The sequence below is a fragment of the Nematolebias whitei genome, chromosome 11, assembly GCF_014905685.2.
Source record: "Nematolebias whitei isolate Nwh7 chromosome 11, NemWhi1, whole genome shotgun sequence".
Classification (NCBI taxonomy): Eukaryota; Metazoa; Chordata; class Actinopteri; order Cyprinodontiformes; family Rivulidae; genus Nematolebias; species Nematolebias whitei.
In genome coordinates, this window is record NC_056508.1 from 44,522,120 (window position 1) to 44,544,818 (window position 22,699).

At 39.9% G+C, this 22,699-nt stretch overlaps 2 protein-coding genes across 2 annotated transcripts in view; both read right to left on the reverse strand.

The window, feature by feature from the left end:
- The window catches only part of usp19 (ubiquitin specific peptidase 19), a 27,433-nt gene extending 25,460 nt beyond the window's left edge, over nt 1-1,973 (reverse strand). The window contains exons 1-2 of the mRNA XM_037685028.1: nt 1,624-1,973; nt 197-587 (exon numbers count right to left, since the gene is read on the reverse strand). Of these exons, the coding sequence (XP_037540956.1) occupies nt 197-422 (226 nt within the window). The 5' untranslated portion in view covers nt 423-587; nt 1,624-1,973. The remainder of the gene's footprint in view (nt 1-196; nt 588-1,623) is intronic.
- Nucleotides 1,974-4,732: 2,759 nt separating this feature from the next.
- The window catches only part of lamb2 (laminin, beta 2 (laminin S)), a 73,780-nt gene continuing 55,813 nt past the window's right edge, over nt 4,733-22,699 (reverse strand). Inside the window, exons 21-34 of the mRNA XM_037685029.1 lie at nt 20,736-20,960; nt 20,425-20,642; nt 17,330-17,426; nt 14,973-15,154; nt 14,671-14,861; nt 14,393-14,577; nt 14,003-14,244; nt 11,884-12,087; nt 9,753-9,897; nt 9,473-9,680; nt 9,252-9,393; nt 7,866-8,042; nt 7,622-7,781; nt 4,733-4,965 (exon numbers count right to left, since the gene is read on the reverse strand). Coding sequence (XP_037540957.1) covers nt 4,829-4,965; nt 7,622-7,781; nt 7,866-8,042; nt 9,252-9,393; nt 9,473-9,680; nt 9,753-9,897; nt 11,884-12,087; nt 14,003-14,244; nt 14,393-14,577; nt 14,671-14,861; nt 14,973-15,154; nt 17,330-17,426; nt 20,425-20,642; nt 20,736-20,960 — 2,513 coding nt within the window. The 3' untranslated portion in view covers nt 4,733-4,828. The remainder of the gene's footprint in view (nt 4,966-7,621; nt 7,782-7,865; nt 8,043-9,251; nt 9,394-9,472; nt 9,681-9,752; nt 9,898-11,883; nt 12,088-14,002; nt 14,245-14,392; nt 14,578-14,670; nt 14,862-14,972; nt 15,155-17,329; nt 17,427-20,424; nt 20,643-20,735; nt 20,961-22,699) is intronic.

Consider the following 22,699-nt stretch of genomic DNA (forward strand, 5'->3'; position numbering starts at 1 on the left):
ATATACTACAAGATGTTAATATGAATGTATATACTACAAGATGTTAATATGAATGTATATACTACAAGATGTTAATATGAATGTATATACTACAAGACGTTAATATGAATGTATATACTACAAGATGTTAATATGAATGGATATACTACAAGACGTTAATATGAATGGATATACTACAAGACTATTACCCTCTTACCTTTCTTCACCTCAGCAAGGACCCCATCCACAACGGCACTGGCAGCTGCTGCTACTCTCTTGGCCTCTCTGCTTTCCTGGTTGGCTTTGTCCTTTTGTTTCTTCTTGCTGGTACTGGGTGTCAAGTCTGAGCCATTTTCTCTGCCACTGCCTCCTCTTTGCTGAGCCCCACTGTGACGGCCCACCGTCTCACTACCAGCCACATCACTGCCTCCACTGCTGGCCATCTTCAGGCACTTGGCACTGACAGGCTGCCCGTCGCTGGAATCGCTGCCGCCGCTGGGGTCTGGATCTGAGGTGTGTCTCTTTCTGCCTGGCCCAGCTATCTTGGCGATGATACTGGTCTGAACTCTCCCAGAACAGAATCAGGATGGTTAACCAGGGATTGGGACCTACAGCAAAAGAAAGTTATAAAAAAAATAACAAATAAATAAAACATATGATACACAGTAAATGTAACTGACAGCAGTGTGTTATATAAAGCTGCAAAGTTAAAACAACATAATTGTAGCAACCTGACAACGAATAGACATAAATATGTTTTGAAATATATCTTGAATACACAATTTCGTTTCACCTCATGTACCACATGTGATGCGAATGACAAAGTCTTCTTGAACCTTGGAGGATAAGTAAATTTAAATATGCGTATAAGATAGATCTTTGTTTTGAAATATATTATAAAATATGTATATATTAAATATTTATATTAAATTAAAATAAATGTGTGGGAAATAACAGGGTTAAACAGAGGGTGTTTTAAGCCAATTAGACGCAGGTTTCAAATGACAACAAAGCTAACATGGACATTACAAAAGAAATTAGCCTAGCTTTGTTTCCTTAGCATAGCAACAGCAGACTGCTAGCTCCGTGCGGCAAAATGACAAACTGGTCACATCTAAATTAAGCTATTTTACTTAATGTTCAGTACATATTAACGTAATTAACCAATGTTCATTAAGCTAACGTCGATATAAAGGGTTCTTGTAGCGGTTAGCCGCAAGGAGAGGTTCGCTTGTTTTATGGCGCAGTTGGTGTTTATACTGTCACGTGCCCGTAAATACTATTTAAGAAACATGAAACTACGGACTGAATGTAGCTTTTTAGCGGCGCACACACGGAAACGTTTACGTTTATATCAACAATTGAAGCTTTCCCGACCCGAGGGTTTCGATTCTTGCCGCACGCATGTCAGAAAGCAGCTTACAGCCAACAGTTTAACTTGATCTGCGGGGTCGCAAAGCGCAGAACAGGTCATCGAATCGAGCGCTCCAACAGCCGTCGATCGGCTAATGTCATTAGCAACATGCTAACAGCAGCTAAAATGGAATGGCTGATTTAATACAAGCGCGTGACATTTTACAACGCGTAACCACTGCTTATTGTCCAAACACCATATTTATTCTGGTATTAGAACGTGAGACCTACGTGGCTTTAATGCGACGATAATTCCGTCGGAACACACAATAGCGAGCGACTTCTCGTGCCTCTTCCACGGCTGCTGCTACGCTCCTTTACGGCCTCGGCTCGGGCCGCGGCGCGCCTTCCCTCTGCTCGAAACTCCCGTAGTTCACGGCGTTTCTGGAACTTTCCACATTCAGCCGGGACCCATTCCCGTCCATCTAAAGTAATACATCCACAACTGATGCAGAATGCATCAAAACGAAAGCTGGTTTTAGTATTTTGTTGTCATACGGCCTCTGCAGGGCGAGTCTACTTTGTTGGAAACAATATCCAACTGCCCGGCCAGACCTGAACTGAAACGGCTCAGAGCTACTTCCGGTAGGAGGCGTCACGTGACAGAGAACTTCTTTCTTTCTTTCTTTCTTTAATAAAAGTCCAATATCCGAGTCATGCAGAACTTTTATTCCCATCTTATTTTTGCATGATTTCAACAACTTTTAATTACATTCATCACATACAGTTTACTGGCTTTCTGAAATACCTTCATCAGTCATGTATTCTAAAAAATATGATTTTTTTTGTATGTAATGATGTCCTGGCCTGTTTGTTATATAGTTATAAACTGCACGCCATTGTTTTTCCATTACTAAATCTATAGGGCCACAGACCAGTTCCCATTCGTTTTATTCAAGATTTAATGAAAAAGTCATCCCTTCAAACTTGCTTGTTTTTATACTAGCACACTAGAACTGTATTTTATTGTTGCAAAAAGGTGTACTGGTGAGTGCAGATAGAGTACTTTTTTATCTAGTGTTGCTTTTCCCACTAATGTTCACAGCAACCCAACAATAAAATTGAGCAAAAAATATCTAGTTCTAAACACATTTTTAAACAGGGATGTAATAATTAATTCTGCACAGTCTCAGTGATTGTAAGTTCATGGCTCATCTATTTTTTTCGCCTCCAACTTTTAAGAGTGCATCTTTTAATTGCAGCTTTCTGTAGAATTTGATTTAAATTTCATTTTTTATTCATTGTTATTCTCTTGGCTTTATGTGCCCTGAATCCTTCAACTCTACACAACTGTTGACAATTTAATACGGATGCTTTACAATGTTGATCAAAAACCCAAGAAGAATTTCTTTCAGCTAAAACTACATATTTTGGGCTGTTAAACTGCCAGCATGCCTTCAGAGCTTCTGCTGCTGCTCTCTCATCATTACTCACACAATGATTTAGTTAATAAGCAGTTGTTCAACCAAACCACTGGCAGACTCGGTCAAAACGTGTTCAGATGCTCAACACAAATGCATCCTTGCACACCTGAGGGAAACGTTTGCCCATCATGAAACCACGATCGAGTTTTTCTAATGAACTCAGTTTACTTAAACACAGAAACACAACTTATTACGTTTTATCTTTATTTGCAAAACCATACAACGTAAAAATTCAACAGGTTTGTTTTGGTATTTTTACTTCATCTTGCATGTTTCACTGTTACAATGTTTAAAAATTATTTGAGTTTATTGTATTTTTTTTTTTTTATTCAAATGATCCAGCACAGTGTAAATACAGTATATCCAGAATACTGACAGTTTAAGGCACAAATAAAACAGATAAATACTTTTACATGAACAAGGCATGAATTACTGAAGAAAAATCAATTTATGTCACAGAATATGAGAAACAATAATCACAATCTGCGCATGAGCAGTTTGGTATTTATAAACTTTATTTTTACAAGCTACAATTTAGTTTCCTGTTTCTGATTAATGCTAAGATAAATGTCTTTACTTAAAAAGAGCGCAGCCTCCACACAGCCAGTCCAGTCGTTTGTCTCCTCAGCAGGTAAGACGCTTCTGACGTCGTCTCTGGCTCAGGAGTGGCCCGACTTGAGGAATGAGACATTTGTAGCTCATGTCTAGGAGTTAATCAGCTGATTAGGGTGCGACACCAGGAGTTTCAATATTGAACCTCTTCATAATATTCAAACTTTTCGAGACACTGTATTTCACTTTTTTTGAAATCTGTTAGTCATAATCATCAAAATTACAAGAAATAAAGGTTTGAAATGTCCTGATGCATGCTCAATAATCCAGGTAGAAGAAGATGACTTACACTTTCTGAAATGATTGACAAAGAATTGAACTTTTTCCACAATATTCCAAATTTTCAGATGCACCTGTACATCAGTAGTGTCCAGTCTTGGACCTCACGGGCCACTGTCCATAATGATCAGAGGTTTCTCTGCTCCAACCAACCTGATTTGAACGAATGAGTGATTGACAGGCTTCTACAGAACCCAGCGGCCATTCAGTCAAAGCTTCAGGTGTGCTGGAGCAGAGTAACAACTACAACTTGCAGGACAGTGCCCCCCCCCCCCCCGAGGACCACTGGATTGAAAAGGACACTATCAGATCACTACAATTTGTACATCGTTTCAAATTAGTCCAACTGAGCAGGCTAAAATGTTCACTTTCGTTCACATATTTCAATGATTGCAATTTGTTTTTGACGTTATAGAAAACAATAAACCAAGCAGCCGAGGGATGTTTATGTGTTAAAAATTCAAAACTATCATTTGCAAAAGCTGTGATCATTATTCATTACCATTTATTTTTTGTATTTTGAACTATTTGCAATAGAATTCTATAAGCACAATAAAAGTTGTGATGTCTTCTGCTGCATGCTCAGCAAAGAATATGCCTCCACAGCCATAACACACTTATCACAAGGTCAGCAACCTGCTGAGTGTTCATTCATAAAAATAATAGTCTTAACTCCAAATAAGGCAGCACCTGGGTCCTTGCTCTGCAAGCACATACAATATAACCATTGTGACAAGGAAAGTACAAATATAATCTATTTTTAAAAATCTACCTAAAGATTATTTGGCATTGTTTGCTTCCATACATACACATCATTGCTGTTATTCTGTATCATTTTCTATTGAAAGCTTAAACTCATACATTCAATGTTGTGTTTCAAATTAAAAGCAATAACAATGTGCACAAACTAAATGTACAGTAAAATATGTGCTCAAAGACAAACCTTACCTGTTCGGTTGTGCTTATATTTTATACAACACAATGTTTTTAGCAAACATAATGACCTGAATGCAGCATGTGCGTACTGGTTTACACCATGACTCACGTTCTCATTTCTGTTTATTTTTAAGGAAAAGTCAGAAAAACTCAGAAAAGACCGTTTGTCTTCCAGACTTGTTGAGTTATTGGCATGTGTTGTAGATTTGGATCTGTTTGTTGATGTCTTTGAGGATGTCCCTCATCTTGTCCTCCAAGCCGTCCAGTTGTCGGGCTTTCCCCTCCAGCCTCCTCTGGTTCTCCTCGTAATTTTTCTCCAGCTCTGAAGGAAACAGGATTTTAAGAAACCGTTAAATAGGCTCGGATGGGCAGCTAGTGATGCAGGCGTCTTTAAAACTGACCAAAGAAAAGTAATTAATAATCCTTAACTTCACTATTTTGATTATTCCTCTACAGAGGCTTCTATATTTCTGTGGGAGTTCCAGTCACTTCCCTCCTGAGGTCATTAGATGGCGCCAGACGACCACACCGGAGACCAGTCCCCTTGATGAGACTTCCAGTATAAAAGGCAGGTGATTACTTCTCTTCGACGCTGGAGCATTACCTTTCCTATGGTTTGTGCTTCTAGCCCTTTAATATTCTAAGGACTTGAGCTTATTTAAGGATTCAATGATTTTTTTATTGTCAGCTCACATTTGCATGTTTGTGGTATGAAATTCGGACTCGGGACCCAGATCAAGAAGTCGAACAATTAACAAATAAATAAATGCAAAAGAGTACAAATATATATATAATAAATAAAGTTTAAAAAAAATGTAAGATGAAGCTGAATTAAGTGCAGCTCGAGTTCATTAGTCTGACAGCTGCAGGGAAGAAACCGTTTCTGAGCCTGGTGGTTCTTGCTCTGAATGCTCCTCAGCCGCTTGCTTGAGTGGAGGGGCTGGAACAGACTGTGTGCAGGATGAGTGGAGTCCTTCATGATGCAGAGTACCCTCCCCCTGCATCGTGACGTGTAGCGCTCCGAGGTGGTGGGAAGGCTGCTCCTCACAGTCTTCTGTGCAGCCTTAACCAGCCTCTGCAGAGCCGTCCTCTCAGCAGCAGTGCAGCTGGCGTGAACGCTCTCCCCCACACAGCGATAGAAGCTCTTCAGGACAGAGCTCCCAAGTCCAGCTCTCTGCAGCTTCCTGAGGAAGTAGAGACGCTGGTGGGCTTTCCTGACCAGAGAGGAAGTGTTGGCTGTCCAGGTGAGGACACTGGACATATGCACCCCCAGGTACCTGTAGCAGGAGACCTCCTCCACAGCTGCTCCTCCGATGTGTAGGGGATGGAGAGGATTTTCGTCCCTTCTGAAATCTGATTCTGAAATTTTACCGGCGTCTTTGCTGTTTCCAGTGAGCCTCCTGAGATCTACCTGTTCTCGGACTCCCTAGAAACCTCCTCGTGATCCTCCCAGCTGTCTTCCTTGCCCTCCAACCACTCACCCAACAGTGACTACTTGCCACGTTGGATTACCATTGCTCTCACAAGATTATTGGAAGCAGTGACTCTCCTAACACCTTTCACTAACCAGTAAGAACCAGAGGACAATATAATCAATATAAATTCCTGCTGAAGTTCAGTGCTGACCCTTCTTGCTCCCCAGGGGTCCTGATAACTTCCTGTGGTTTATTCACTGCAAATAAAAGCACAGAACTTGCCTTCCTGTGTCATGTTCATAGTCAGTCCTTTCGCTCTGGGTATTTAGTCCTTATGACAATTTCCGCACTGAGAGCAGTGGCGTGCACACGAGTTCATGCCAAGTTCATGTGCGCGCCACTGCTCCAGCTCAAAATACGCCGTAAAGGAAGTTCTTTTTCTTTGGTGTTTTACGGCAGATTGCATCCCCTCTGTTGCATCACCGCCTCCTTGAGACTAAACCCCGCGCCTACATTTCCGTAAAGGAAGTTCCACTGACGAGAAACATAAATCTGTCAATCTGCGTTCGATTACTCCGTGGCTTTCTCGAGGACCCGGATGTGTGACACAAAAATCTGAATTTTGGAATTGAAATTGAATTATAGAACTGAAAATGAAAGTAGTCGAACTGAATTTTCAATACAACGAAAATACGGTTTCAAAGCAAATTAATTCAGTTTCAAACCAATAAATTCAGTCTCAGTTTAGTGAAATTCATTTTTTCAAACCAGTGGATTTAATTTCAAATGAAGTAACTACAGATTCAGTCTGAGCAATTCAAATTCATGTTCTGATGGCACAAGCTTCTCCCCATAAATTTCGTCTTTTAAATTGCAGCCAATTTCTGCTATTCAATTTTTTTGTATTATGTAATTTCTATTTTAATTACTGAACACCTAGAAAATTAGCATTTCTGTTTAAACGTTGTGTGAACGCTGAAAGATGAATAACTTTGCTGAAATTTGCTAAAAAAAAAGAAAGAAAAGATGACGCTTTGTTTTAAAGCTAAAAGGAGCAGAACATTATCTAAACTTTTTTTTTTTTTATGAAGTAGGAAAAGGCTAGCTAGAAATAGCAAATGCTAGCTAAAAGCTAAATGTAGAACAGTGGTTAAAAAGTAAAAGTAGAGTTAGAGGACAGAGTATTTCACTGAAGAAGATAATAAAATAATTTGAAGGATATGAAAATAAGTATTTATGGGGAAAATATTTGTAATTAAAATTAAATATTTTGAATAATAGAACAATTCCACTAAAAGTCAAAGCATCCGTCTCCTGAATGAGCTGAACCTTTTCAAAGAAGTGGTTAAAATAGGACAAAGTATGCAGAAGTAGGGAGATTGCAAATAATGTATAAAAAAAAAGAATAAATAAAATAAAATCAATAAGAAAACAACTGTTTGAATGCTAAACCAGCATTCAGACAATCCAAGCTGATTGCTACGTTTTGATTTTTCAGTAAAAAGCCAGTCTTCTTCCGCAGCACACGTCAATTCAAACACTGTATCTCTGTTGTCACAGTACCTGCTAGTCTCTTTAGCTTGTTTTGGGCATCTGTGAGCAGCTCCTTCGCTTCTTCTCTTAGCCTCTCTGCCTTTTTCTTGGCATCCTCCACAGTCTTGGCTTTGCCGTCAACTCGCTGCTGCACCTCGTTGTATTTATCTCTCAGCTGTCCGTCTAGAATCTGAGTGTAAAGACGGAGAAGTTTCTATCTTGAATTATTGCGTCTACAATTAACGATGCTAAGCATGAGCGCACGGTCACGAACCTGTTTGGCTTCATTGGCCTTGTCTCGCGCCATGGTGGCCGTCTCTTCGGCTCGAGCCGTAGCCAAGCTGTTGTTGGCGTGTTTGGTCTTCAAGGCGTTGATTTCCTGTTTTAAAGTGCCCAGGCGGACCATGGCGTCCTGCAGGTCCTTCTCGCCACTGGATGTTTCTGACTCAATCTGCATACAGTGTTCAATTCAATTCAGTTGTTTTATGTTGTACCAACAAAACAAATAAATGTATAAATAAATAAAAACATAAAATTGGTATTAATGGGATTTTATGGCCACTTGTTGAAAACAGAAATAATCTATCAACAGTCTCCCACTAAATGCAACACATTCAGCATTAACAGAGCCACACACACCCCACACACAGTTTTAAATAAATAAATAAATAAATAAAATCTTAAATATCAGCATGGATAGAGGTTTTAAAAAATAAAAAATTCACTTGTCTTAGATATCCTGATGCATGCTCAAAAACCCACGTAGAAAAATTTAACAAAGTAAAGTCAGGTCCTCTGGACGGATTCTTCTTGTTGAAATGTTTCGTCTTTAATCCAAAATATTTCTTCAGTCTGAGGAGCTGCAGCAAACTCAGTCTTATAAATAGCGTCTTCTCGTAGAGCAGGGGTGTCAAACTCACTCACAAAAGAGGGCCAAAATTAAAACCTTTTTTTTTTTTAAACTAAGGGCCAGTTTCAGAATCTACATTAACTCAAATCAAATACACAACATCTTTTGTTGGTCACAACAGGTTCTTCAACAGTTTGATTGGTCTCATTTGATGTTCTCTGTTGTGCTTTCAACATGATAATCAAAGATTACTGAAAAAAAAAAATCAAAAGATAGTGGTATTTTACGTTTCACATGTCATCTTGTGGGCCAAATAAGATGTCAACGAGGACCACATTTGGCCCCCGGGCCTTGAGCTTGACACATATGTCTCAGTGAATCAACCAGTTTGTTGGTGACATCCAGAACCAGCTGTTCACATGATAGAGGACCATCAGCCTAACAACTAATCGTTAGTGCCCTGATGACCGCTTGCTATTCACAGCGGGCTGAGTGATACTAGCAATAACAGCATTGTAAAAGGGGCACAGAGGCCTCGGCCCGTTTAACGATGGACGGTTTTTAGGAGCAAAGGCCTCCGTGTGCAACGGTCACCCTCTTACAATGCTGTTAGTTTCACTCATCCCTCTGTGCTATTTATACGACTGAGTTTAGTGCAGCTCCTCAGACTGAAGAAGTCTTTTGGATAAAAGACGAAACGTCTCAACAAGAAGAATCCGTCCAGAGGACCTGACTTAACTTGCTACACTTGTTTCGAAGTTGTTTCAAAACAAACAAACAAAAAAGAACTTGAGCGTTAAGTGTTGCAACCTGTGTCAGTCTATTCTCAGTTTCCCCAATGTCAGATTTGGCTTTTGCTATAGCCTTCTCTGCCGAAGTCTGGGCAGTCCTGGCGTCTTCCAGTGCGTGCTTCACCGTCTCTGCTGTCGTCTTCACCCCCTCAGCACGATGCCTTGAAAACGACAAAACGTTACCGACGCCGAGTGCAGTAAATAATACCACTGTTTTAAATCTAACCAGGTTTTGATCACCTCGCCCTCTTGGCGTCCAGCAGAAGTTTCTCAGCCTGGCGGACGTCCTCCTGAGTCTTCTGCAGGATGGCATCTACATTGGAAAGGCTGTGGACCCGATCTTTGATTTCGTCAGCGAGATGTTTGATTTGGAGGGGTGAAGCAGGGATGGAGAGCTGCAGCACTTGGTTTGCCACCGCCTCGATACTGTCGGGGTCCGCTCCTTCCTCTGTCAATAACCAGGAAGTGTCAGGGTTGGCGCAAGAGGCAAACATTACAAATCTCTTTTTCATGAACTCACGAGTGAGGAACTCCCTAATCTGTTTGATGAGGTCTCTGAGGTTATTGTTGGAGTGTTCCACTTTGTTCTTCGTGGCTGTGGCTTTATCCAGAGCAGCCTGAGCTTTACCCTTAGCTTCCTCTGCCTGAGCCTTAGCTTCTGCCACCTGCAAGAAACAAAAGCTTTAAAAAAGAAGCTTTAAAAGTGACAGACTGATGCTTAAATCTTTAGAAGGTTTGAGGCATTTAGGATATTTAAAAAAAAGTTGTATTTCACGTGCACTTTATAAGTTAAATCCATGTTTTGTTCAAACAATATATTGTCACTAAGAGGGGGCACAGCATTAGAAAAAAAGCAAATTATTTTTTCAAATTACTGTCAAACATTTTACATATGTTTAGAGTTCTGTTACTAGTTTCATTTTAATAATTCACAGTATAAACTCAATAAAACTAGGAGGAATAAAAAAGAAAAAATATATATTTTTCCATCTTAACTCAGCAGCTCATTTTAAAGATTTCAAAACAAATGGATATTAACCATTGCGTTACATCATCTCTTCACTTGGTTCAGGTCTAAAGAGAGAAAAAAGCTATTTTGAAATGTTTTCCTGTCCTTGCATATTTTTTGTTTTTCATTTATAAATGTTTTAGTATTTTATTTATTTTTGTACTTGATCCAATATTTATTGTCACCATCTTTATTGGGCTAAAAGTGCTACAATACAGAAATGACTCAAATTAAAACAGTAACTGTTGTGAAGTAAATATTAATGCAACACTTTAAAAATGAAAACATTTTAAAGAGGATGAAAGCAATTTTTTTCATTTGCACTAAAATGTACAAACTAAGTATGAAACTACCGTATTTTCCGCCATACACGTCGCACCGCCGTATAAGTTGCATCAGTCCAAATATGTCTAATGTAGTAGAAAGAAACATAAATATGTCGCTTAACTGTATACGTCGCATCTATTATGCGTCACCGCTGACAATCCGGAAATGTGGGCCGGTGTTGTGACAAAAATTAATTGGCTGCCAAATGGCGGCTGTGGGAGCGTGCACGGGAGGACTTTAACAAGAGACTAACGCTAAAACAATTATTTGTTTGCTCAAAATTATAGTAAAGGTGTGTCTCAGTTGAACTTTTCCTTAATAAATGCATTTTAATGGTCAAATCAGCAGCATTTCGCCTGGGCGGCACAGGGAAATGCAGCTGATTTGACGTCTGCTCCAGGAGTTCCAGAGCGAGACGAAGGTGGCTTAGTATGGCAAGCCAAGTGTCTCATTAATAGTCACTTTTGCCTATTAATGAGACACTTGGCTTGCCATATTGGTCGAGGGCCCCCTAGTGGCTGAAAATTATAGTGTTCAATATTTTCCATGTCAGAATGAATGAAACTGTCAGATCTCAGCCAAAAATTGGATTATAAATATAGAAAAAAAACAAAAACATAAATACGTCGCAGGCATGCCAATTTATGCAAAAAGATGCAACTTATACGCTGGAAAATACGATAATCAAAATGTTTATTTAATGAGTAAAATAACTGAAGCAGGAGAGCTTGTTAGTTGTTGCGCTTCTGAACTCAGTGTCCTCCTAACTGGTCGGTTTTAGAAAATAAGATGTGTGATGGATCATTAAGGATTATATGTTAATCTGAGGACACGGGTTTAAACAAATGGTCTAAAGAGAAGATAATAATAATAATAATAATAATAATGTCATCACAATGTCAGCACTGTATGTTTCCATACAATGGCAAAATTAGTCTCTGCATTTAACCCATCCACCACCAGGTGGTGCAGTGGGCAGCTATTGAAAGCGCCCGGGGGACATTTTGGGGATTAGACGTGCTGCCCAGAGACGCCACGTGATGTGCAGTGACTGGGGATCGAACCTGGGACTCTCGGGTCCCAAGCCGGCTGCCCTGCCTCTACACCATCTCGGCCCCAAGATCAGGCCATTTTGATAGATAGTCTCTCTATATGATTTTATTTTGCTTCAGCTTCAAAGTCCTGAAGGAAAACCTTGACTATTTCTGATTTAGAGTCCTCTGGATGTAAGGTTCTGTCTGCAAACCTGGACTCTTAATGATGAGAAAGTGACGTTCCACGTGGTGAAATTATCTTACAGAAAAAAGCATCACACCTTATGAAAGAGTCCCTGCATCTCTCCCACTGCCTTGTTCAGCTCTTTCTCTGCATGTTTGGCTCTTTCCAGAGCGTTGTCAGCTGCTGATACGGCGCCGTTACAGTTCAGGCCTCCACAGTGACGGTTCCCCTCATCGTCACGGCAACCTGCTCCTCCACATGGGCTCTCCCCACAGGGAGCGTCACCCGGAGCGCCGCAGACCTGTTGGCACAATCACACGAGTTTTCAGGAATAAGATGAGCAGAATTCATGCTGAGCTGATGTGTCCGCTCTGGAAAAGAAAAACAATCAAACACGGATTGTGATGTATGAAATTATTAATCAATTAAATTAATCGTACACTGTGAATTGTTAGAAATGTCACAGAAACCAGAAACTTAAAAGCTAATGAAAACGTTCTGGATGCTTCTGTCAGGTTAGCTACAACTGTCCAAAACTAAGCAATAATTGTTTTTCTCTACAGTTACTTTCCTACATGTAAATGAGATTTAAATTCAGTCAAGTTGGAAAATATCAAGACAACATTTTGTAGCTAATTAGCTGCCTTTCAGCCTTCAAGTTATTCTAGGTGATAAAAATAAAATCTGTGTTGAGACTAAATGAAATGTACAATTATTCACTTTTGTCTTGTACCTTTTAGAAGACAAGATTTCAAATGAGATTAATTTAGTTTATTCATTAACCACTAGAAAGTTCCTGGAGAAACTTTGACAGGGACTGCCTATTTATTATCAAAGTAGTATTAATAATTAATATTAATAATTAATCATATTAATTATTAATATTAATATATAGTTGATTTATTAATTATTATAAACTATTAATATATTTGATAATAATATTAATAATTAATATTAAACATCAATTATTAATATTAGTAATTGTTAATGTTATTATTTGTAATTATTAAAATGAATCATTAATAATTTATGTTAATTTTAATTTTTACTCATTATTAATAATAATAATAATAATAATAGGTGATAATAGGTGCCTTCAATGCATGTTGAACCAAAATGGCTCCCGACGTTACTCAGTTTCTTTGAAAAGCTTTCTTCTATTCATTTCCTATGGGAAATTTGTCATTTTCATTAACAAAATTTGTCGCCATGGTAACGCCAATTGCCAATAAAAGTAACAGCACACATCTCAGAGCCGGGACGGTCGTTTGGATATAACTTTTGTGGGGGTCCACTTTACTGTTTGGGCCACATTAAAGTTGAAAAAGATGTGCTTTTCAGGTGTAGAATAATAAGTGGGCAGTCACCAACTAGTTCCTGGAGTTGTTGAAATATTGTGTCTTTGTTCGCAAATTACTTCACCATGGTAACTTGAAATGCCAATAAAAGTAACAGCACACATCACAGGGCCGAGACGGTCGTTTGATATAACTTTTGTGGGGGTAGACATTGTGGTTTGGGCCGCATTAAAGGAGATAGAAATGTAGACACTCTTCCAAGGTGTAGAATAATAGGTGCCTTGTCCCCAAAAAACATTGTTTTAAAATTTATTTTACAATTTACGGAGAGATGAAAAAGGTACCGTAATTTCCGGACTATTGAGCGCACCAGACTATGAGCCACGCCCACAAAAACATTGTACATATATATGCCGTGCTCATCTATAAACCACAGGTGTCTACGTTTGTAACATCAGATATTTACACAGAAATATTTAGACTTTTAATTAAATACGTAACATACACAAATACCTACAGTAAATGTTTTTTTTAACAGTGCCTGTAAAACGGCTGGTTAAAAAAAAACAGTGGCTTATCAGGAAGTCATTGTTCGCCCATTGGATTGGACCCACCCCCCAAGAGAGACGTATATTGTGCAGCTATATGAGCACCCGGGTGTGACGAGGCTAAATGTTTTGGCGGCATTAAGCTCATTAGACTGTAAATATATAAAAAAATCCATAAATTTGCCACAGCGTTGTATAAGCCACAGTGTTCAACGCGTGTGGAAAAAAGTAGTGGCTTATAGTCCGGAAATTACGGTACTTTCTTTTTATTGTAAGGCGTAAAAAGTTCAACCTTAGCCTAATGTCGTTTGTCTTTGGTTGTGTAGTAACACAACTGAACTTCTACAAAGATTAAAGTGTCAACTCCAACCTTCTCATTGAGCTTCTTCATATCCAGTCCTCGTGCCTTCATGCTCAGGTCTCCCAGTGCACGCTTGTTTGCTGCATTTTTACGATTAAAGTCATCTTTCTTTGCAGTGATGAGGCGCTCAGTTCGATGGCGGGTGTCTGCAGACTGGCTGACTGTGCTGGGCCTGGTGGTCGTGGACTCATTAGCCCGTCGCCCCGCATCACGAGACTGGTTGTAGGAGCTTCGGATGCTGTCATACGCACCTGAAGAGAAAGGAAGAACATCCAAATTGTTTTAAATCAAAGTGGAGCTGAGGTACCTTTAGAGATCAGTCAGGAATTTAGGTTTGGAGAAGAATAAGAACAGGTAGCAAGAAAACAATTCTCACGTTTCTTTGTCTTGTTGTCTCACCTAAGAAATTGGAGTTTTTGAGCACATTAAGTTGATGGTGTAGCTGCTCTGAGGTGAAGTTCAGTTCTTTAGCTTCCCTCTCCAGAGCACTCAGCTCTTTGCTTGCCATGGAGTTCCTGTCCTGGACAATCGTCAAGTCTCCTTCCACACGGTTTAAGGTCTCAGTCGTCTCACCAATCTGTGCCCTTTGGGATAAGACAAGAAGTTGCTGGTTGATGTAAATATCACCTTCACAGGGCAGATTTACTACTGAATGGAGATTCTTCAACCAGCTGTACCTAAGATCTTCAATAAGCTCCATTAAGGTGCCAATGGCTGCAGCAGTGGCGTTGCGTGCATTCACGATGCTCTGCGCTTGTGCCAGTTTCTCCTCCAAGTCTTTGAAGATTTTCTCGTAAGGCCCCGTTAGCCCAGTGGTCTGAATCTCATGGGCACGCTCTGCAAGCGCCTTGGTGCGCACTGCCAAGTCCTGGTTATAAGAGAAACATTGGTCAGGAAAAAACTGTGGCTAACTCATACCTATTCTGTTTTTGCATTTGATGAATGAGGATAAACTTAATATTTTTCATCTAAGCTGCACCTGCACAATTCGATCCCAGTCCCCAAAGCACTGATGACAGGGCTGACAGTTGGGGAACACGCCCGCAAAGCCTCTGGCACACTGGTCACAGCGGACGCCTGACACCCCCTGCTGGCAGACGCAGTGACCAGTCACCCGGTTGCACTGAGAGGTCTCGATCCCCCGCCAGTCGCAGTCGCAAGCTAGAGAGGAAAACCAGTAGAGAACAGAATTTACTCCTTATGCTTCTGACATTTGTGTGCTCAGATGGGAGAGCTAGGCCTGTCACGATAACACATTTTGCTGGGCGATTAATTGTCTCAGAAATTATTGCGATAAATGATAATATTGTTTGAAATTTGACAATAATTAGTAATTACTGTCAGATTTAAGAAGAAATTATGGTTAATTTGTTTCGAGTGTACTAAACTGAGACGTGTTTGAGATGAGCTCGAGACTCCTGTTACAACTCTGCCACTATTTTGAGAAGAGATTTGTCACACAAATGTTTTGAAGATTTGAACAACAAACTGTGAGCTGCAATTCACGCAAGGAAATGGAGAACCTCTGTAAACGATTTGAGACAATTTGGAGAATAAATGTTCCCCAACTAATGGCCAGCAGTCACAGCCCCTGAAATCCCAGCTTAAGTGCTTGAATAGCAGCACAACGGCTCAGTGGTTAGCATCGTTGCCTCACAACTAGGCCTGTCACGATAACAAATTTTGCTGGGCGATTAATTGTCTCAGAAATTATTGCGATAAACGATAATATTGTTTGAAATTTGACAATAATTTGTAATTATTGTCAAATTTAAAAATAAATGTTTGTTAATTTGTTTTGTGTGTAGTACCTTTTTTCGACCACCTGATGGCAGTATAAGACTGTTTGAACTGAAGGATGGATAGTGAGGGAGCGAGCAGCGTGTCTCTTTAAGAAAAATGGGAGGGAGGCCCCTTGATGTGACATGGGCTGTCTCTCCTTCCTTTTTTTGGTTCTCAAAATGGCGGACGCTCAGTGTGGTTTGAGCTCTTTAGCATAGCATTTGTCACACAAAGCTTTAAAAAAAAAAATCAGTAAACAAGTTCTCAGCTTCTTTTTGCAGAGAAAAACAACTTTTTACATGAAGGCACGAGTTTCAACCGTGAATTTTGGAGCTTCGACAAAACAGGTTTTTTCCCGAGGTCGGCTTGTTAGCTTAGCTTGCAGCTTAGCTTCTCAGCTTAGCTGCTTTTAACAATCCAAAAATGTGATTTTGGACGATTAAAATGGATTTTGAAGAGAAAATAGAAAGAGAGGGGTCAGTGAAGAACACCGGAGTTGAGCTTTTTGTCATCCAGTGTCTTCAGTAGAGACACAAAGAAACGATAAAGCTGATAAATGAGAATGAGGTCGATAATTTTCATTTATCATGCGATTAATTGATTTATTGTTATGTGGCTGGCTGGTCAGCTAAACAAAACATTTTGATACCTGAACAAAATTGTTGAATATCAGTCATCTACTTAATATTTGTTTTAATTCAACTCGTCACTCTTCCCTTGTAACAACTCATGAAGTAAAGCTTTAAGTTTTATCAAGGGAGAAATAAAAACTGAGAAACAATCAAGTGTTCAAACTATATAGTGAAATGGCATAGTGGAGCAGTGACTTGTGTACTTTGTGATATTTTAATCATTCGTGTATAAAAACATTCAGCTTGGTTGAGAGCTGCCAATCCTTTCAAAACATTTATCTTTATTTAAATAAAAATTTCTACATAGAAGCACATCTTTTAAATTCCTTATTTTTTTTAAATCTGCTTCAGCAAACTTGCTATATTTTTCTGTTCTTGTGCTAATTCTAAGCTTTTAGCTACTGTTTTGCCACTTTTAGCTTTTAGGTACCGTTCTGTTACCTTTAGCTATTTTTTTAACCGTTTTTCTACTTTTAGATTTTAGCTACTGTTTTGCTAATTTTAGCTTTCCACTGCTCTGCTCATTTTGGGTGGCTTGGGCAGGTAGCTTGGCGGCCAGTACCACAGTCTCGCAAACCTGAGGCTGCAGGTTTCAAGCCCAGTTTGCGTCAGGAAGGGTGTCCGGCGATAAACGATCGTTGAATCTTTCGTGCGAGTTCACTCACCGTGGTGACCCCAGCAGAAGGGAGTAACCGTACAACAACTGGTCTGCTAATTTTAGCTTGTGTTGTATTTGTTTTAGCTCGTCTTCTCTCAGTTTTAACTTTAACAAATCTCAGCAAAACTCAGCAATCACAGAAAATGCACTATTTGGTATTTCTAAAATGAGTTTAGAAGTAGTTGCTGATACAGTTTTATTTTATTATTATTAATAATTCCCTTTGTTTCTTAATTGCGTTTATAAAATCGTTTAGTTTCCAACCTCGGCACTGTGTCCTGGGGTTGCCCCAGTAGTTGTCCTGACAGTCTGTGCAGGTCTTCCCTCCAAAACCTTCACGGCATTGACACTGGCCAGTAAACTGCAAAACAGAGAACAGAAACACTCCTGCAATGCATCAGTTCTGTAGACTCAAACTGTTTAATATTCACACTTTAAAATCCATCTGAAGAAAAATGTTGTTTGTTTCTTAAGCTTTTGGATATGTAGGAAAACAGCACTAACTCTGGGGTGGGTCACTGGGTTGTATTCCTTATACATTTTATCGTTTTTAAATTATATTGTGAAGAATATATAAAATATATGGTGTATCAGATTTAAAATTCTGTTGTAGTCAGCTTCTTCCACATTTAAGCTTGGATAGATGCACACCCTGTCCTCACTTTTAGACTTACCGTATTTTTCGGACTATAAGGCGCACTTCAAATCCTTTAATTTTCTCAAAATTCAACAGTGAGCCTTATAATCTGGTGTGCCTTATGTATTAATTCTGGTTGTGCTTACTGACCTCGAACCGATTTTATGTGGTACACAGTGCTCAAAAATCTGTCAAAAAGTTTTAGCTTCGCTTAAAGCGCCTTATAGTCTGAAAAATACGGTAATTTAGTTTAGTTTATACTAAATGTGTATTGGACTCTGATTATGTTGAATACTTCCACTGTTCACAAGTGAGTCACAATCAAAAACAGCTTTTTGACAAATTCAAACTATACAACATGCATCCAGTTAATGCTTTACCCTCAGATTTGATCTGTTTTTTACTTAAAAACATTTTCTCGAACAACTGTTATCATTTGAGCTCTACAACACATTTTGTTTTCTAAAGTTATATTTCCTCACCTCCATTCATCGAGCCTCCCCTCAAACTACACTGCCTGGCCAAAAAAAAAAAGTTGCCACCAAAAAAAAAGTTACACACTAATATTTCGTTGGACCGCCTGTAGCTTTGATTACAGCATGCATTCGCTGTTGAATTGTTTTGATAAACTTCTGTAATGTCACAAGATCTATTTCCATCCAGTGTTGCATTATTTTGTCACCAAGATCTTGCATTGATGACTAGACACTAGGCATGATGGGTGCATCACTTCACCTGCCTCTCTTCTTACCCTGATGCTCCCATCTCTCTGGAACAGGGTAAATCTGAACTCATCGGACCACATGACCTTCTTCCATTGCTCCAGAGTCCGATCTTTATGCTCCCTAGCAAATTGAAGCGTTTTTTTTTTTTCCCCAGTTAGCCTCACTGATTAGTGGTTTTCTTAAGGCTACACAGCTGTTCAGTCCCAATTCCTTGAGTTCCCTTCACATTGTGCGAAATGCTTTCACTATTAAACACAGCCCCGAGTGCTACTGTTGTTTTTCTTCGATTTGATTTCACCAAACGTTTAAGTGATCGCCGATCACGATCATTCAGGATTTTTTTTCCGGCCACATTTCTTCCTCGAAGACGATGGGTCCTCACTCTCCTTCCAGTTTTTAATAATGCGTTGGACAGTTCTTAATCCAATTATAGTAGCTTCTGCAATCTCCTTAGATGTTTTCTCTGCTTGATGCCAATGATTTGGCCCTTCTCAAACAGACTGACGTCTTTTCCACGACCACACGATGTGTCTTTCAACGTGGTTGTTTAATAAATGAGAAGCAACTCATTGCACCAGTTGGGGTTAAATAACTTGTTGCCTGCTGAAAAATAATCTGCCACGCAGTAATTATCCAATAGGAGGCTCGTACCTATTTGCTTAGTTAAATCCAGGTGGTGACTTCTTTTTTGGCCAGGCAGTGTACTTCCTCACACTTAGAGGAAAACGTTGGATATTCATTATGCGGGTTAGATGTTTAGGACTATCTGAAGCTACTTCATACACATGCCTGTATTCTCTAAGTGGGGAAAAACTTGGGCTTCTTATTTATTTGTACAATAATAAAATAAAGATAAAGTGGGTTAATTAAAAAAGACTAACTTTAGTGAATGTACCATTTATATAAGGGGTTACACTAAGTAACTAACTTAATTAAGAACAAAGTTGACTGTTAAATATTCAGCATGAGCTTCAGCCATTGTGGCTGTAGCTGGTAAACAGGACTGAACGGACTTTTTCACAGCCGGCCCTCAGCTCACCATCATTTGATGCTGTACTGTGGGCAACACATACCCACCAATGATGCTCGATTTGTATAGTTTATTACTGAAGGTATTTATTCACCCCCCAAAAAGTGGCATATGTCAGATTTTAGCAATAGCGTCCGTTGGTTTACTTTAAACCTTCTTATATTAGCATGTGTTTGGCTAAATGTACACACCATTCCCCTGCTTTTACCATTTAGCTTGTGTCCTAATCATTTCAGCTTGGGTTATGCTTATTTCAGCTCGCTATGCTGATTTTAGCCTCTGTTTTCCGCTTGCATCAGCTAACGACTCAGTTTTAGCTGCAACACATTTCAGCAGTCAGCACATGGCATCCACAGTGCATTTTAGCAAAATGTGAATTTCTCTAATTCGACTTAAATTTTCTAAAAATAAATTTGTTCTTTTAACATGGGCAACTGTGGTTCAGTGGTTAGAGCAGTTGTCCTTAAACAAGAGAGTCGAAGGTTCGATTCCACCAATGTGCAGCCACATGACTAAGTGTCGCTGGGCGACACAGTGATGCCCCATCGGTGTAAAAATACGATCTAAAGCACCAATCAGATGCTTGAAAATGATTTATTTAGATAAACTTTGCAGACGCAGTAGAGTGTTGTAAAAATGTGTGTGTGGATGGGTGTCAAGGGAATTTAGGTTAAAGTTTATGGATGTTTATCACTGCTAATGTTACATTAATGTCTTGAGGTTAAAGTTTAGATTTTACATCCAACTTGTTTGGTTTGTCAATAAAATAAAAATGCATATTTAAAGCAGTTTTGTGGGTTGGTATGATGGCTTTAAATAGATGTTTTCAGCAGAAACCTCCACATTAAGGACTGAAGTGTGGCTCGATGGTTTTTAACATTTTACTGTCACATAAGAAACAGCACATTTTTAGTATTTATTTCAAAGAACCTAAAAGGCAGAGTGTTTGGTTCCATATTTTTCTTACTTCGTTACAGGAGGATGTTACAGAGTTGCTGGGATCACAGTCGCATGCTTCACAGCCCCCTCCGCTGGCCAGGTTCCAGTGGTTGGGGGCGCAGTGGTCGCACATCAGACCGACAACATTTGGCAGACACTGGCACTGGCCTGTGGCTCGCTGGCACACGCAGTCCTCACGCTCTATGCACTGACTGCGCTCAGTACCCAGAAAGTTGCATGTGCACCCTAAAACAAACAAACAAACAAAAAAAAAACATTTTAAATGACGCTCTTCTAAAAGAGTATTCTCTGACTTTATTCACTGAGAAATGTACTAACTCCTGCAGTTGCGTCGGGAAGCATCCCCAAAATATCCACTCTTGCAGATGCCACAGTTGGGACCCTCCGTGTTGTAAAGACATTTCCTGCACTCTCCAGTCTGCCTGTCACAAGCGTCCATGTCTGACATGTCGATGTTGTTGTTGCACTGACAAGGCTGGCAGCGCCCCCCTGGCTGAGAGGGATTTCCAAAATAGCCCGGGGCGCATTCCTCACACCGGGCACCTAAGAGGGAAAAAAAAATTAAAAGATAGCTACAATAATGGCAATTACTGCCAATGGCACAATTGGAAAATGCTCTAAGGGAATTGATTTCAAGGTGTACAAAACAAACGCAAACAGGTTTAACGACGTAATAAAGATCCTTAAGAGTGGATCTAGTCAAGTTAAAATGTTCTGAGGATCAACTTAAATGTTAGTTTAACACTTGAGCAAACCTAGAAGTACAGTAAAGGCATCATCATATCCAGATGGTGTTACTTGCATCAGCTTTGTTACTGATAATCACTCACTGGGGTTTGGTTATAACGCTTTGTTACCACATCCTTCTAAACAATAAACGTACTAAATGAACCATAAAGTTAGCTATCATCTGTCATCCACCTCACACCAACCTGCAAGAGGCTCCTGAAAACCAATATAACCAATTTGAACAACTCCTGGTTTTTGTTTCCAACAGACTTATTTGTATTATGTTCGTTTTCCTGTTGGTTATTATAAGCAGTTTTCAGAATGTGGGCTCAAAAGAGGAAACGCTGTGAATATCTGAGTTGTGGAGGACAGACGCATATTAGAAAAAAGGGGGGAAAGATAAACAGGGAAGGAGATTCAAAGTGAATCTCTAAGTATCCATCCATCCATTATCTTTACCCGCTTATTCCATTTTGGGTCACGGGGGTCGCTGGTGCCCATGTCCAGCAATCACTGTGCGAGGGGCGGGGTACACCCTGGACGGGTCTCCAGTCCATCACAGGACCACATAGAGACAAACGAGACAAACAACCATTCACTCTCTCACTCACACCTAGGGACAATTTAGTTACCAATCAGCCTAACATGCATGTTTTTGGTCTGTGGGAGGAAACCGGAGCACTCGGAGAAAACCCACGCATGCACGGAGAGAACATGCAAACTCCACCCAGAAAGGCCCCTGGACCGAGGTTTGAACCAGGGACCTGCTCGCTGAGAGGCAGCAGCTCTACCAGTTGCGTCACCGTGCTGCCACCAAAGAAGTATGAAAAAGGTTAAGAAATAAAGGGAGATGGTGGGAACTGTATTGAATGCATCCATCCATCCATCCATCCATAGACAAACAAGACAAAGGAATAAACAAACACAAGAGGGAGACACCAACAGGAAAGCCTGTATGAGGGTTGTGTTCCCATTTGTATAAGGCGGCACCTGTACTGATGCAACTGAAAACATCTTTAAGAGCCTACAAAACCATTATACACTTTGGGTAATGGTTTACATCGTAACAAAGAGGGTCGGTACCTAATTTGCTCCTTCGTCAGTGCTACCTGTTTATCTTTGTGTGTGTGTGAGAATATAATCCTTCTTCATATTGACCTCTCTCCACATCATTCAGTCACAGATAAGCAGTTAAATATTCTATAAAACCAAAAGAAGAAGCCGACCCAGACTGTAATTTTATCCATTACAGAATGATTCTGGATCAGATCCTTGTTTTAGGATCGTTTACTCGGACCTGGTTCAAATGTTTTAACCTTGTATAGTTTAGACGTAGTCAAAACTCAAACTGAGCCAAAGACCGAACAGATTCAACAAGTTTTGAACCAGGTCTCATGTGAGGGTGCACCGTGGCACAGCAGCGCTGCTAACACCATGCATGGGGAGGACTGGTGAGGAGGAGTTTAGGCTTGGTGAAATAAAAACATCTTCTAAAATCTGTAGGGAAGGGAGGAGGGCATGGGAGGGGGCCAACCACCATTACTCACGCTTAA